The sequence below is a fragment of the Gavia stellata genome, chromosome 20 (genome assembly GCF_030936135.1).
Source record: "Gavia stellata isolate bGavSte3 chromosome 20, bGavSte3.hap2, whole genome shotgun sequence".
Classification (NCBI taxonomy): domain Eukaryota; kingdom Metazoa; phylum Chordata; class Aves; order Gaviiformes; family Gaviidae; genus Gavia; species Gavia stellata.
Window position 1 is genome coordinate 1,538,073 of NC_082613.1, and position 15,104 is coordinate 1,553,176.

A 15,104-nucleotide genomic window follows, 5' to 3' on the forward strand; every position below is an offset into this window, starting at 1 on the left:
AGCAAGTGTAAAAGCACCGCTCCGAGGCTGGCGGGGGCCCTTCCTCCCCGGCACTGCAGTCTCTCCCAGAAGGAGAGCGCAGATCTGCCTTGCCCAGATCTGTCAGGACCTGCCAAAAGACCGGCGAGGCCAAGCCCTGGAGAAAGCAGCTCTGGTGAGGTGGCAGGGCTGGGGCTGCAGCGGGACCCCCTCCCTGTCCTGTGTCTGCCAGCCGGGAGAGGGAGGGGGTCAGGATGCAAAACAGGCCTTTGGGACATGGGAACAGGAAACAACAGGAAGCGATGACTTTCCCCAACAGCAGCACATCCTGACAGCGCAGCAAATCCCCATCCTTCCCGATGAACTCACCCGCTTCAGCCCTGGGTTTATTCTTGGTGTCCGCACTGTACCTGATGCCTGTTAAAAGGCACACGAGCACTCATGAAACCTGGTGTGAAGTCAGCAGCCCCCAAAACATCCCCAAGCCCTTCGGGAAATGCACCCCTAGAGAGGATCGTAGCCCAAGCACAGGGAGCTGGACTGGACATGCACAGTCCCTCCCCCATACAACATTTCTGTGTCGGGCTAGGACCAAGGCAGACACCCAGACTAATGCTAGGTGACCCGGCTCCTTCAGGGAGCTTGAATTTACCCCATTGCCTCCATCTCCACTCTCATCTGCTTCCTCCTCTCCTCATTGATGGGATGGAGGCAGAAGATGATTACAGCAATGAGCAGCAGGCTTATTGGGACTGGGGCCATGAGAAGCTGCAGGGTGAGGATGACGGAGGGGTTGTATGTGCAGCCTCCAGCATGGTAACCTGCAAAACTAAAGAGGAGAATGGTTTTCCTTCCCCCAGCCCCACCGGGTCACTGCAGAAAGGCAAGCGGGCACCTCCGTCGCTTTGGTCTAGAGTCTGGTATCAGAGGCCCAGTTTTGGGGAATTCCCACTCCTGTCTGCTGCTGTTGCTCCCAGTAGATCTTGGAAAGGCAATTTTGGATACCCCTGTGACTCATTCCAGCATCTCCTATTGGCGCTCTAGAAAACAGCAGTGGAAAGTGCCTGTGCTGGGCTGACAAAATAGGGGAGGTAGTGTTTGGGGCTTACTGTAAACTCAGTGTCGATATCCCCACAGCAAGGCCACCTGCAAACTTGTTGAAGAAGACGTAAAACGAGTAGAAGAGAGCCTCCAGGTTGAGGCAGCTGGGGTTCCTCAGCATGAAGTCATCAACCGTATCTGGCAGCATAGACCTAGGGACAGACAGCCCCACAGACACGTCGGTGACACGCACACCAGTGACACCCGCGCTGGCTGAACTCAGCTGCAGCCGCTCCCAGGCCTCCCCAAGCAGCAGAGAGAGACAGAAACCCCTTGCAGAACCCCACTCTGGAGACCGCTTTGTGCCTGTCTTCTGCCTTAGGCAAACAGGGCAGAGAGCGTCTTACACAGAGGGTGCGGCAGCTGCTTCAGAAAAAGAGAAGAAAAACAGCACCTTGCGCAATGACTGGTGTCCTGCTGTCGAACCCAAACGCAGACTGAACGATGCTGCTGGGGGACTGTGGATCACATCCATGACCCTTCCCAGTCCCAACTCTACACATCCCTCTGCAGCCCAAAAGCCGCTGTATTGAGCAAATGGGCAGCCTTGGCACATCATGCCGTGGTGGTTTCCCCAAAATCTTCCCCTCCTCTCTGCCTGAGAAGTGGCTCGGAGGTGCGTCTGCTCACCACGGTAAAAGATAGAGCACAGCCATGCTGCAGCCTGCCATGATCACCAGGAAGACGAAGGCCAGGAAGTTGTGCATAACCAGGGTGACAGCTACCAGGGCTGGGATGATCAGCTGCAGCAGCCGGAGGAAGAGGAGAAAGAAAAACACATGGTCCCTTTCTGCTGCTCACAGGCAGCTTGCACCGGTCTGCCCCAACCAAAGGCCACGCTCCCCACTTCCCCACACATTTCATAAACAGAACTGCTCCTGTCCCCTATGCAGTGCAGCGTGGAGGTCCTGGACAAGCTGACACTGTCAGCAAAACCTCCCTCATGGGTAAAGAGGGGATGGTTATGGAAGGCAATGGAGCCGAGGGGTTAAACTGGAAAGTTGGATCTGCTATGGCTGCACCCAATGTCTGTGAGGAAGGCATCTGGAGACAGATCTTCAATGGGATTTGAGGACTTAATTCTGCAAAAAAAGCCAAATGGGATTTCCTTGCTGACCTGAAGAGCCAGGCAGCAGCCGGGATGTGTGTCTGATGAGCAGGCTGTTTCCCAGCCACTGCCAAGTGTGGTGCACAGCCCTTCCTGCCCTCCCCGTGCCTCCCACGGAGCTGGATGGCAGAACTCGGATCACTTGCATCAAGCATGCAAGCTCCTGGAGTGGGACAGAAGCCACAGGATGATATTTGCGTGTGCACATGAGACTGGTGCATGGGTACAGCATCTGATCACACGCTGCTCACCAGATCTGCAGCCGTGGAGTCTCAGAGCCTGAGCTCTTGGTTGGGTGATGCTGCAAAAAATCATTTTCCCACTGTCCCAGGGACGGTCCCTCAGCTTCCCTGCACCTTACTGCAAAGCTCTGCAAAGCTATGGCCACTGATACCACCAGTGGCCAGACACAAGGAATTGCAGAGCTGCCATCAACTACTGTCTTAACTCCTGGTCACCTGCCATGCAGAGGACACCGTGCTCAGGGTCACCCTTAACTGCCAGCCAGCTCTTCTCCCCAGACACCATGAGCAGCTGGGGGCAAGGCTGTCCCCTCGCAGGGCTTCTCAGTCCACAGCCACAACCATGGGCAAACTCACCACCAGGCCCAGTGACACTGCTGTTTTCTTTCCAAATCTCCCCAAAAACCACTGCCAAAAGGGAATAGAAAGGGAAGCTGTGATCTGAGGAGAGAACCAAAGGGGAGTCTCAGCAATGGCCCCCAGGACTGCCAGTCTCTGCCTGGGTGACATCTTTGCTGATGGGCAGAAAGCAGCAGCGCATGACTCCACAAGGCTGAGCTGCCCATGCTCAAGGGCTGGGGTGACCCAGGGATCAACCTCTCCACCAGGAAAGTCTCTTTGGGGCTCACTTACCAACATGATAAGCACTAAATGCTGAAACTTCCCGGCCAGCCCCGCGGCATGAGTACAGAAGAAGGCAAAGATCCCCTGTGTGATCTGGGAAGGCAACAAGCAGACGTTCAAGGCTGGGGATCCCGAGTTCACTGTCTGGATAACTTGCCTGGACATCTCATCCCCCAAGCTCTCCTCCTGCCACAGCAGGTCTCGCACCTGGAAGGCCAGGGATGCAAAGAGGAAGCCACACAGCAGCTGGATGTAGGGCTTGTGTCCCACGATCATCCTCAGGCAGCTGGCAAAGGGCAGCTCAACCTTCCCCAGGGGGCTGAGGGGCCCTAAGAGAAGAGACAGCAGGGCTGGCACTGGAGCTGCCAGAACAGATGCGACGGGATGGGAGGCACAGGGGAATTGCACTGCTGTGTCTGGGGTGCAGCTCAGCTGAGTGAGGAGCTATCGGAGTCTGACATCTTGGTGCAGAGACAACAGCCGTGGTGTCAGCTACAGGCAGGATTTTTGCCACTTGACACTGTGCGCTTGGGCTGGCCCGCGTAGCTCTGCAGGCTGTGTGTTGGTGAGACCTGCTCAGTGTGAAGCAGTGAGCTGCAGACCCTGTCCCAGGCCCACAGCTCCCCGCCGGAGCTCCCAGGCAGCCGGAGGCTTCCTTCCTCCGGAGCATTTCCCCTCTCCTCTGCGGGAGCAAGATGCTGCCGGCACAAACCAAGGAGGGTCTCAGCATCCAAGTGTGTGTGTGTTTCTGAGCCCCACACCCAGAGAGCCATCCCCCACATAGGATGCCTCACACCTTCCTCTGCAACCCCATCCTCAGCATCCACTGCCACTGGGCACCCTCCAAACGGGATCTAAATGGGCCTTACCAGGCTGCTCCTTAACTCCAAAGATGAGAATCAGACAGGACAGGCAATAGATTGAGCCCAGGACCAGGGATGCAAATACATAGGCCCGACGCTGGAAAAGGAGAGACAGTGCCCAGTGACAATGCGGGTAGCACACACAGAGCTGGCAGCACGGCCAGCAGTGCCTGCCCCAGAGCTACCGGAGGAGCAGGGGGCAGCTGGGCCAGTCCTTACCGTGTTCTCCAGAGAGTCTGCGAGGCTGTACGTGCTTGTGTTGGGCAGGGTCTCGTTTGACACGTAACAGCCGTTCATGCGGGCATGGTAACTGCCCACAATCTGCCCCTGGATTCCTGACCCAAGGAGTGTGCTGAACACCTCCATCCCCATTCCTGCCAGGGCGACCAGGAGAGAAACCTCAGTCCCACTCCGTGGCTGATGGGACACATCCTCAGGGTAAGAGGCCAGCTTTGGCAATGGAATTGGAGGCATCAACATCCAGAGCTGCCTCAGAAGAAGAGACCTGCTATTTCTACCTGCTCTGATTTTTTTCCCTTGGCTCGAACAGTAAATGCTCTAATGTTTGGAACCAATAAATCTGGGTCCTGAGTCCCTTGGGGATGATACAGATGTAAGAAATGTTTCTGCAGGTAAATTCTTTGCAGAAGATGACTGGTTTCATCCCTGTTTTCACATCCCTGGTTTACCTCATCCACTGTGAAGCCTGATCAAAGCCAGAGAAGCTTATTCACCTCTCCTCTGGGGAAGGTCTCCCAGGATCGCATGCAGCCAGGGGTCATAGGGGCACAGACACTTACTGTAGGCAGTGGCTGAGTCACGGTCCTTCTGGGTTCCTCCCAGGAACATTGTCAGGGAAGAGTACGGCACGTGGTGGCACTAGGGAGAGCACAGTTCAAACAGAGCTCTGGCTGCTGCTTCCCTGGTTTGCTGGTCATGACCCGCCTCGTCCCTACACACAGCAGATAATGCTGCCTCCTGTGCCACCCCTGCACACAGGTGGCTTTTCACCCTCTTCTTTTGTGATTTGCTCTGTTCCCACAAACCAGTGATGGAGAGGTTCACATCACCATGTACAGGCAGCCCAGCCAAATCCCCAGCATTAAAAATGCACTGCTCCGTCTCACCATCCCTGCAGGGATGGTCTGCAACATCCCGCATCCCCCACTGCGCCCCAGCTAGAGCTCTCCCAGACTCCGCTCCAGGTCCCTTCCTGGAGAGGCTGGGGCTGGGACTCCCGAGCTGATCATGTCCCCGTTCTTTGCAGTATAGGATGATGTGTCAGCCCCAGGCACCATGTTGCTTACAGTCATGCAAGTCTGGAAGAAGCTGTACATGAACAGGTACCACAGGAATTTCAGGGAGGTGGGGGTGGCATCCGAGAGGGTGGACCACATCATACAGTAGCAGAGCACCCCAAACGGCATGGAGCATGCAATCCTGGGGAGGAAGCAGAGCTGGTCAGATGTGACCCTCAGATAAGGTGGTCACACTTCTTATTGCACAAGACGAGCTACAGAGCACAGCCTCTTCCCCAGCTTCCAAACCACAGCAAGATCAAGATCTGCGAGAGGAAGCAGCTTTGCTCAAGTGAGCATCCATCAGTCAGGCTGGGGGGGGCTAAACACAAACGTTGAGAGAAAAAGTAATGTCAGTTGTCCAACATTTCTTATTCTCTTGCTTAACTACTTCAAGTCCTCGCCCTGCAGCAGAACCATGGGGACAGCGGTAACCCTCTGCGTGCAAGATCTGCCCGTGGTTAGAGCCTGGTGGAGAGCTGCTGGCACAGCTGACTACCAAACTCTACATGCCACCACGCAGGACTCTCAGAGCACTGAACCCTACAGCCTTAAAAATGTGAGGCCCCAGGGAAAGAGCAGGAGTACAAGTTTGCAGCGCACTCCTCCTCTTCCATTGCAATGACATATGGACCCCACTGCAAGTTATGTTATCTTTAGTGTCCGTGAGGTGCTACGGTTCTGTAATTCTCCGTAAGCCACAGTCACATTAAACTCCCAGCGAGGCATCCCAGCTACCTCCTTGTGCTAGCACTGAAGGAATCTGAGCCCAGCAAAGACCACTCTGAGGCTCCAGCCCAGACACTCACCATGGGACCAGCTTGCCATATTTTCTCCTTGGGCTTTTGCTGACCAGGAAGCCAACAGCAGGGTCAGTAACCGCATCCCAGGCTCTTCCAAGGAAAATGATCAAAGAGGCATGGAATGGCTCCAGCTGGGGGAAATGGAAACCACAGCTCGAAAGGGAAAGAAGTCCTGGTGAAAAGCTGTGAGCAGTCAGCACGATGCAGCTCGCTCTAGCCAATGTTTCGTCTGCATTCCCTGGAGACCACTCCGAGCATTGAAATGGCCCAGAAACGTCTCCTGCGCACCCACCAACAATATTTACATGATGCGATTTTGATCCAGTTTGAATGCCTAATTCCAATGAGCATTTCCAAGTGCTTTGGCCACCCACCAAACTCTACCCTTGCCCCAGTCTGTTGAGCTTATGCTAAGCCGCTTTGCAGATAACCCCATGTCACATGGCCACTCACCTGCACAACATCCAACAGGAAGATTTGGAGGAAAAACCCAAGGGCGTTGCCTGTCATCTGGTAGGGAATGCCCCCAACAGCATAGCAAACCTTTCTGCAGAGCGGCAGTCCAGGCTTCTCCTGCAGCTGAGACACCAGGGAACAAGCCCGCCTGAGAAATGATACCCACCTCTGGCTGACAGCTAACCTCCAGCCACTCCTTAGCCCCTGCTCTGGGTTCTCCGATGCCCATTTAAACCCTGAGTCATGTCATAACTCCCCACGCACCCACCCACAACACGCATACCTGTCCTTTGGCTGGACATCACTCCACCTGATACCCACAAGCAAGGTGGACATGGCAGTTGGGCTGCTGTGGGGTGCTTCTCCATCTGCTGCTAATCTTGGTGGGTGCAGAGCTTCCTGCACACAACCTGCCCTCGGGCAGCAGCTTGGCTCGTGAGATCCTGCTCAGCAGAGTTTCATGTTCTTCATAAGCCTTCAGGGTCTCTTGCACAGCCGTCCTGAGGGGCTGGGTGCACTGACAGCCTCTCTCCTCGCTCCAGCCCACATCCACTCTTCCACCAGCCAAAGCCCCAAGGCAAAAGCTGATCAGCAGGCATCTGTCTCATTTGCTTGTCTTGGGCTTGTCTTGTCACCAGAGCCACATCCCTGGTGTTTCACCTTGATTCTCCTTGGAGGCATGTTTGCGTGAGATCACAGGCTGCTCACGTAAATGAGATACATATCTAATGCCAGACACAGAGCTATCTGCTTAGCTGGTCTAACATTGCCCTTTCCTATTCTATTGAGCCATAATCCAGTGGTTCAAGTTCTTTAATAGTAAAAAGTACAAATTGCATCAGGCTTAAAGTGACTATAACGGAGGCAGTCCGAGGAGAGAGACTGCAAAGGCCAGAGCCCAGGGGATTTCTATAGATGAACAGTGAAAGCACAGGGAACGTTTCAGCACGCAGGAAAAGGGCTGATGGCAAAGCCGCTATTTTATTTGGATGTGGTTAGCTTCAGTAAATACCGTACCAAGCCTCAAGTATCTGGCAAGTGTCCAGAGGCAACCTACAGCACTGCCTTCCTCCCAGCCCCGAAGTGAACTTGCTGCCGAGCATGATACATCTCTGCATCACACAAGACCGGGAGTATACTGCAGAACACAAGGTGAGACCACATAGAAAGCGCACGGCCCGTTCAGGCTTGACTTTCCACTTGGCTGAAGCAGCATGTGGCCTTGGCAGCAGCTCGGCTCTCCTACGAGCAGACCATCGCTAGAGGCCATTTCTGTTGGGATAGGGCGAGCAGTGGTGGGGTCGCAGTACAGACGCCTGGAGACCAGAGTGGACCTCCCATCTCACGCAGGCTGACTTGGATGACGCTTGGGGCTAGTACGCTTGTCAGCATCTCAGGTTCCTGGTCTACACCATGTTTTGGCTTTCCCAAGCCACTGAGCAGCTCCAGCTCAGCTCAGAACGCGGCAGGCAGGTTGCTGTCCTGCACCCAAAAAATACACAGTCCTTTCTGGAAAGATGCAGAAGGCTCCCCTGCTCACACAGGGCAGGCGGCCATCCCAGGCAACAGGCCTGGTCCAGACATGGCCATAAAAGGCTGTGAGCTCCTCCAGCAAGAGTTCTGCAGAAGAGCAGAGAGCGAGGAGGGAAGAACGCTTGGCACAGGGCAGCTGTGCAAGAGGCTGGGCCGAGGGACAGACTTCAGGGTCACATCAACAGCCGGCTAACAGGGAAATCAAGTCAGGGATCACTTCAAATTCCCACTTGCCCTCATCTCTTGTGGGGTGAGGGGGCAACCTGCCGGTTCCCCTGCCTGTTTGGGCTGGAGATGGCTTGCTGTGCCGCTAACATCAGTTGAGCTGACAGCCACCCTCGAGGGATGACAGACCTCCATTGTAATGGTACTAGGTAGCAGCTTCTGAAAACACAGGCACAATCCCAAAAAGCAACATTCCAGAAGGCACCAAGTGTCTTTCCCTCGCGGCAGTGATTAGCAATAACTCCTCCACAGCCCACGCCACGGAAAAAGCACTGACGCTGCTGTGCCCACCAGGCTGGAGGGCCCAGCCTCTTCCTGCACACCCGGGGGAACAGAGTGCCTGATTTCCCCGTGCCAGGTAACTTCAGCAGCCTGCTTGTGCCTCTCAGTTTCTGGTCCCAGTTTAACTTCTGCCTTTTACAGCACACAGCGAGAGTCAGGTCCCTTGTATTTCAAATTGCAGACCAACCTTGTCCCGCAGGGGTGGCTGAAGCATTAGGCTTGCACCACCACTGAGGAGCACTTACTCATACAACATCTTGTCTCCACAGCAGTTCTGTTTCTAAAATTACAAAGGCATTTCTCTCGGCTGTAAGGTTTTGTGGCAGCTTTTGTTCCCTTTATGCTATCAGCAGGTAGGACAGCGCTCTGCACGTCTCTGCCCATTTCACTTGAAAGTCAGCAACAACAACAAAACGCAGAGCCTTGCTTTAACAATGTGTTCTCGAGCTTGAGTCATAAACACTTTCAGACACCCCCACAGCCTGCAGCTGCTCGATCCGGGTAGCTCTGCGTGGGTGTGCGCACTCGCGAGCGTTAGTGTGGACGTGTGAAATGCATTTCTGCATGTGAGAAAGAAGCACCCTGGGACATTGATCTTACCTCTCTGTGGACCACTCTTCTTTGTGGGAGAGTTCCTTCTTGAGTCAACCTGTGCAGCTCAGCATCTTCATGACCATCAGGAAGCATGACTGCAGACACGACCGTGTCCTTCAGCAGCACGTGGCGGGGAAGCAGAAGCTTCCTCGCCCAGGGTGAGGAAGAAGTTGCCTTGTACGTCAAAGAGCAAACCGCAGGCAGAGATCAGAGCTAGACGGAGATTTGACAAGTGAAGATACAACATCTGCAGGGCCCCAGGGGCAGCTGATGGAGGGGAAATGACCGGCCCTGAGGGAGGAGCGTGGCCAGACCCTGCCCATGGAGGCAGGGAACCTGGCAGGGCTCACAGTGCAGCATGTACTCAGGGCAGTAGCTCCCAGGCTCTCTGCAGTCAAGCTGAGAAATCTGGTGCTCTTCAAAGATCAAGCTGGGTCCAGCACTTCCTCCCCATCCCAGGGCTGCTGCCACACTGAGATCTTAGGGGTGCGGAGAAGTCGTCCTTTGCCTGAGCTCCAGACCACTGCAGGAACACGCTCCAGCCGCCCCAGGACTCCTACCTCAGCACCAGCAACCACCAGCTGCAAAGAACCAGCGTGCGAAACCCAGAGCGGGCAACCAAAGTGGCTGGAGCAGCCAGGGAGAGGGCAGCAGGAACAGGCAGGTTCTTGCCCCTCATCACTCCCCGACAAAGCCCCTCTCTCCCAAGGCAGTCCAGGAAGACCAGGAGCCCAGCTCTGGCTCCTTATTTGGGGCTGTGGAAACCCCCTGCCCCTTTGCTTTGCCCTCTCCTTAATGGGTGCAAGGTGTTGGCACTGCCCTAGCCCAGGACAACGTCACCGAGAGTAGGAGGTGTGGGATACATTTTCCTTTATTAAGCGAGTTCTGCAATTATCAACCTCTTTCAGTCTGTGAGCTCCTGAGAGACCTCCCGTGGCAATGCAGACCCCATACAGTATGTTTTAGCCTGGTGACAATAAACATGCTTTTCTTAGTCCCCTTTCACAGACCCTTCATTGCCCATAGAGCCCAGCAGTCTCAGTCTCACAAACCAAAAATTACTCCTACATTAAGAGCGGTAGGAGCCCAGTTACTCAGCGCTGGCTGTGTGGGAGCAGACGAGTTCCTGAGGCAGCGGTGCTCACAGCACGCAGCCAGTCACTGTTACGAGCACTTGGCAAAGCAAAGGCAGAGGGAGAAATCGGCTTCCGAGGACAGAAGGCACACAGCAAAAGGCTGGCAGGAAAGGGACCGCACCGCAACTCCGCTAATCTGTTTGGCATGTCTAGTCTCATCAGGCAGCTCTTCAAAACCAGGCTTCTCTAGCTAAATCAAACTCAGCCCCCAAGACTGAACTTACGTGCAGCAGCCGGAGCAGAAGAACACAGGCAAAACCCTCTCCCTGCTCTCCTCCCAGGTTACCAAGAGCCACTGGAAGCGTTAAATCATAGAATGGTTTGGGTTGGAAGGGACCTTAAAGATCATTTTGTTCGAACCCCCCTGCCATGGGCAGGGACACCTTCCCCTAGACCAGGTTGCTCAAAGCCTCATCCAACCTGGCCTTGAACACTTCCAGGGATGGGGCACAACTTGTCTGGGCAACCTGTTCCAGTGCCTCACCACCCTCATGGTGAAGAATTCCTCCCTTATACCTAACCTAAATCTACCCTCTTTCAGTTTAAATCCATGTTAGTGTCTCTGTACCACCACCCATACCCAAGGGGAACGCAAGCACCCATTCTGCAAGGTTCATCACAACGCTGTTAGAAAAAAGTGTCATCTTCAGCTCAGCCTTGCCTTGTCCAGTGGGGGTTAATCTAAAAAACCTGAATTTTGCAGGCTGAGTCAGAACTTGGTTAATAAGCCACAGTACAACTGAGTCAGCGGCATCTCTCTTCGCTGCTATTTTACTGACATCCCAGATAACAAATATCACTCACGCTGGACCACAGCCAGTGCAGCGGGAGCCAAATCCCCGACTCCCACCAGCATATCTAAGCATACATCTCTATAAGAAAGCAAAATACATCTCTCCCCACCCAAGAGGAAAGGGGAAACTCAAAAGGAAATATAAAACCCTGATTTTTTTTTTCTAGGCCATTTCGTACCCACTCGCCACACACAATTACATTTGGACAGACACAAGGTACCTTTGGAAATTGTACTCAGCACTTAATCCTCTGGCTCTTTGGCACTTATTTACACTCCAGGTGCAAATAGCTGCTTTTTCTGCTCGCAGACTAGAAAGCCAACAGATGACCAACAGTTACCTCCCAGAGTAGCTGTGTAGCTCTCACTCCCTGGCTAGTTCAGCGCACAATTATCTTCAACACAGGAAAGCTTTATTTCTGTTCTGCTCAGATCCTCCCAAAGCCTTTTGTCATGTTGCTCAGTGCCTTACAGAAGGCAGCATCACTCGTTGGGTCTAGACAGGATGTCACGATTGCTAGTGCAGCATGGGGAGCTCTCAGCTCGCCTCTGCGTGAGAGCGGGGTTCAGCTTTGTGCTGGAAAGGCAGATTTCGGTGCAAAGCACCAATCTCACTGTTAATCGCTGCTATACACTAGGCTACTTCCTGCAAGCAACGAGCTTTCTAATAACGCCGTGTGCCAAGGCCTGAAATCTAACCACACCAGCTCGCCATACACTGCGCACACCAAGGGTCTGGAGGAAAAGGACAATGCCTCTTCCATCGCTACGCTGATCTTCTGCTACCAGTTGCTTAGAAATAGGTTTTGAAAGAATAGGGAAAGCACTCAGCAACACTGCAGCTACGCCCATTTTTCTGTTGCACAAATACTCAGCAAAAGGCTCAGAGAAGCCAAAGCTCTGCAGTTTAAGAAACAAGGTCATGTTGGGATTTACTCACTGCAACGGAAAGGTCCCTCCCCAGAAGCCCCTTCTCCACTGCAGAAGCATGAGATCTTATCTCTCAAGGCAGCCCAGGGCCCAGGAATGCGTGATAAAAACAACTCCAATCCACGCCACGCTGGCTGAACAGCTTTTCTCAGGGTACTATGACCTAGAGACAGGCTGCTCAGGCAAGGGAGCCCCACTGAAAAAAAAAAAAATGAAGTCTAAAGCCAGCAAATGGGAATTTTTTGGCACAGAAGCAAGTGGCAGCATTTGGATACGTTCCACTAGCAAGTCCTCCGAAGGTTTACCCCTCCTTGACTGCTCTAAGCATGGCCAGCGGCTCTCGTGTTCCCCTTGGCCCAGCTGCCTTCTCTTGGTGGAACAAGAGTCATGACTTCAACAGCCACCAAGATGGATGAGACAGGAGAAGAAGAGCTGTTGCTACTGTAGGGTCCGTAAGCCAATAAAGAGTTAATTTAATGAGGAGTCATGAAATGTACCTGAGTAAATAAGAACATCTGGAATCTATTCAGGAACTCCCAGCGCTGGGACAGACAGGCTCAGTGCAGACAAGACAGAACAGCAAATAAGATAAGCATTTAGGAATGTAGTAAGTAAGTCAGAAAATGATAAATTAGTAAATCGAGAGGTGCTTGACACAGGAGCTGTTAAACCGCCAAAGCTGTGGGCCTGTTGCATAATTAGTATTATAGTACTCTCTGTAGAAGTGTGTAATTGGGAAACATGGGACTCATTTGGAAAAACTTTTGCCAACAGGTAACTAGAAAGGATTTCTCTTCGCATTTCTGTCGAACTCTGCAGGATCCCTGCTGACAGCCAGCCCGATCACCTGGCCAGCAGCTGCAATAAGCTGCTACCTTGGTTCAGACAGCGTGCGTTTGCATACTTGTTCCATGTTGCCGTAGGAGCCCAGTTAGCACTTCGGCAGCAGCCAATGTATCAAAAGTCCCCAAGCAGTCTGCAGGGACACACGCTCCACCTGCTCCCACAGCCACTCAGCACCATCGTACCTGCCGTGTATGTTTATGCCATATAGTACAGCACGTGCATTATTTACCAGAGCAAGAAGGAGACTTGCAGCTGAACTCTCGGATGCCATCAACTACCTTTAAGCTTTTTTCCTTCCTAAAGTAAAGTGAAACTGCCTACAACACACCACAAAAGCTGGCAGGGTGATCATACCTCATTAACAAGGACTGCAGGTGAGGAGACCCAGCTCTGCACGATTCAGCAAGAGAGCGTCTGTGCAATGGCTAATTCCCTTCACATCAGGCAGAGCACTGATGCGTACGTTTATCGCTGCTGTGCCTGAAGGACAGGTACAGAGGCACGCAGCTCGGAGAAGTCTGGTCTAAGCCTCGAAGCGCAAAAGGAGCTAAAGGCTTTTCTTTCATCGGGGATGCGGCTGGGTCGCCAGGGAAGCACACCTGGCAGCAGGCATGGCTGAGAACCGCGGGCTCTGGCTTCCCAGCTCTGCCTCAAGTGACCGTCAGACACCCTTCCTTGGATGATGCCAGGTGTTTACCATGTGAGCACCAATGGAAACCCACAACCTGGTAAGAAAAACAACTTTGTTGCTTAATTAAATCCGTCATTTAAAATTACCGGTCTCCATCTACAAACACTGTGGTTCACCAACAGAAACAAGACCGTTTAGAAGCGGTAAGGGGGTAGCACCGCCTTACTTTCACGATCTAGCGATTCCTCCCACAGCCTTACCTAGAACAGCAGACTCCTGAACAGACACCAGCTCCTGCCCAGGTATCACAGGTCCTCCCCTCATGGTGGGGGACTTTGAAGAAAGCCATAAGCATCTTGTTTTACGTGACTATGACACCAATCCCCCAAGCCAGTTTTCTACTGTAACTACAGAGTCAGAAGAAACATCAACTCAAGGTCCTTTTTCTTGATAACAAAGGATCTGTAAAGCAGTGCTGCTTTCAAAAGAAAACCCTCCTGACTGAACTTCCGAAGAACATCCCAGGAGCAGACTGACATCCTTTTAATCACACCTCTAAATAAAGACACCAGGGAGCTGAAGACCCACCCAAGAAGCAGCCATGGCATGAAGGTCACTTTCTCCTTCTGGAAAGATTTAGTGTTGTCCAGCAATGAGGAGCAAAGACTAAATTACATATAACTGACTATAACCAAAGGCAACAAGAAGAAAAAAAAATTAGGCCAAAATTTACAGTTATCCTCTTCTAGCTGCAGATGTGCCCCCCGATATTTCTTGCTCCCTGTCTCTTGTCGCTGCTTCCATTTATCTGCTAGCTGAGCTGCCTGAGTCTTGTGCCAAAACAAGCCAACCAGCTAGCTGCTTTGTGCTGCTAACGTTATTTTACCTGAAGAAGCAGCTGAAGGTACAGCTACACCAGGATCACGGAAAAACTACTTGACCAAAGGCACCGGGACAGCAGAACCTCCTGAGGTAGGCAGACCACTGACCATGCAAGAAACACGGTCCAGCAAACATCCCATGGCAAAAGCAGCATTACAGAGGGGAGGCAAAGTTCCCAGGAAATGGTGCAAAATGCTATCAGAAAACACAGGAACTAAATCTTAGCAACGAGGACATGTGAAAAGGAAGAAGAGGAAACAATGAACTGCATACGAAGGAAAAAACCCAAGGAAGTCCTACAATTACCCGCCTGAGGAAGGGAAAACCGTTAAAATACAGCACTCAAAGAAAAACACTCAGATACAGTGAAAGACATCAGCCCCAGATAGGACGGCACTGTCGTAAAACTGGGCTGTATCTTATCATACAGAAATTGAGAAGAAGCGAGTTTTCACATGAGACATGGGGCACTGCCTTAGCACCAGTGTGTGAAAGACCAGGAAGATGGGCAGGACTCCCTGTGGAGGGAACAATCAGAGAAAAAAGAAAAATTTCAAAGTGAAACACTTCTCCGGGCAAAGGAGAAAAAGACACTTTTTCGCAGGCACCAATGTCAGTTTTAGAAAAGCCCAATCTCAGACGATGACTCTGTTAGAACAAAGTAATGGAATGATGAAGGAAGGAAATTTTACTAGAGAGAAAGTCAAATAAACTCGCCAACAACCACCACAACTATAGGAGTGTCAGAAATGAGCATTTACCTTCCTGCAGGGGCACA

General features: G+C 52.6%; 1 protein-coding gene across 1 annotated transcript; it reads right to left on the reverse strand.

Moving 5' to 3' along the window:
* Positions 1-365: 365 nt before the first annotated feature.
* Positions 366-12,880, reverse strand: LOC104257588 (sodium-dependent lysophosphatidylcholine symporter 1). Its single transcript, XM_059827400.1, has 16 exons — positions 12,872-12,880; positions 9,669-9,689; positions 9,115-9,282; positions 6,472-6,597; positions 6,025-6,149; positions 5,183-5,357; positions 4,718-4,796; positions 4,137-4,291; positions 3,924-4,014; positions 3,262-3,383; positions 3,064-3,147; positions 2,788-2,871; positions 1,711-1,823; positions 1,089-1,232; positions 632-808; positions 366-396 (listed from the first exon to the last, which is right to left on the reverse strand). The coding sequence occupies exons 1-16, from the start codon at positions 12,878-12,880 to the stop codon at positions 366-368; spliced, it is 1,704 nt and encodes a 567-aa protein (XP_059683383.1).
* Between the last annotated feature and the right edge of the window lie 2,224 nt (positions 12,881-15,104).

Coding starts and splice junctions, on each gene's coding strand:
- LOC104257588 (XM_059827400.1), bottom strand. Junction 6,150..6,471: donor TCCTGTTGGATGTTGTGCAG/GTGAGTGGCCAT, acceptor CATTTCCCCCAG/CTGGAGCCATTCCATGCCTC. Junction 4,292..4,717: donor TGACTCAGCCACTGCCTACA/GTAAGTGTCTGT, acceptor TCGCCCTGGCAG/GAATGGGGATGGAGGTGTTC.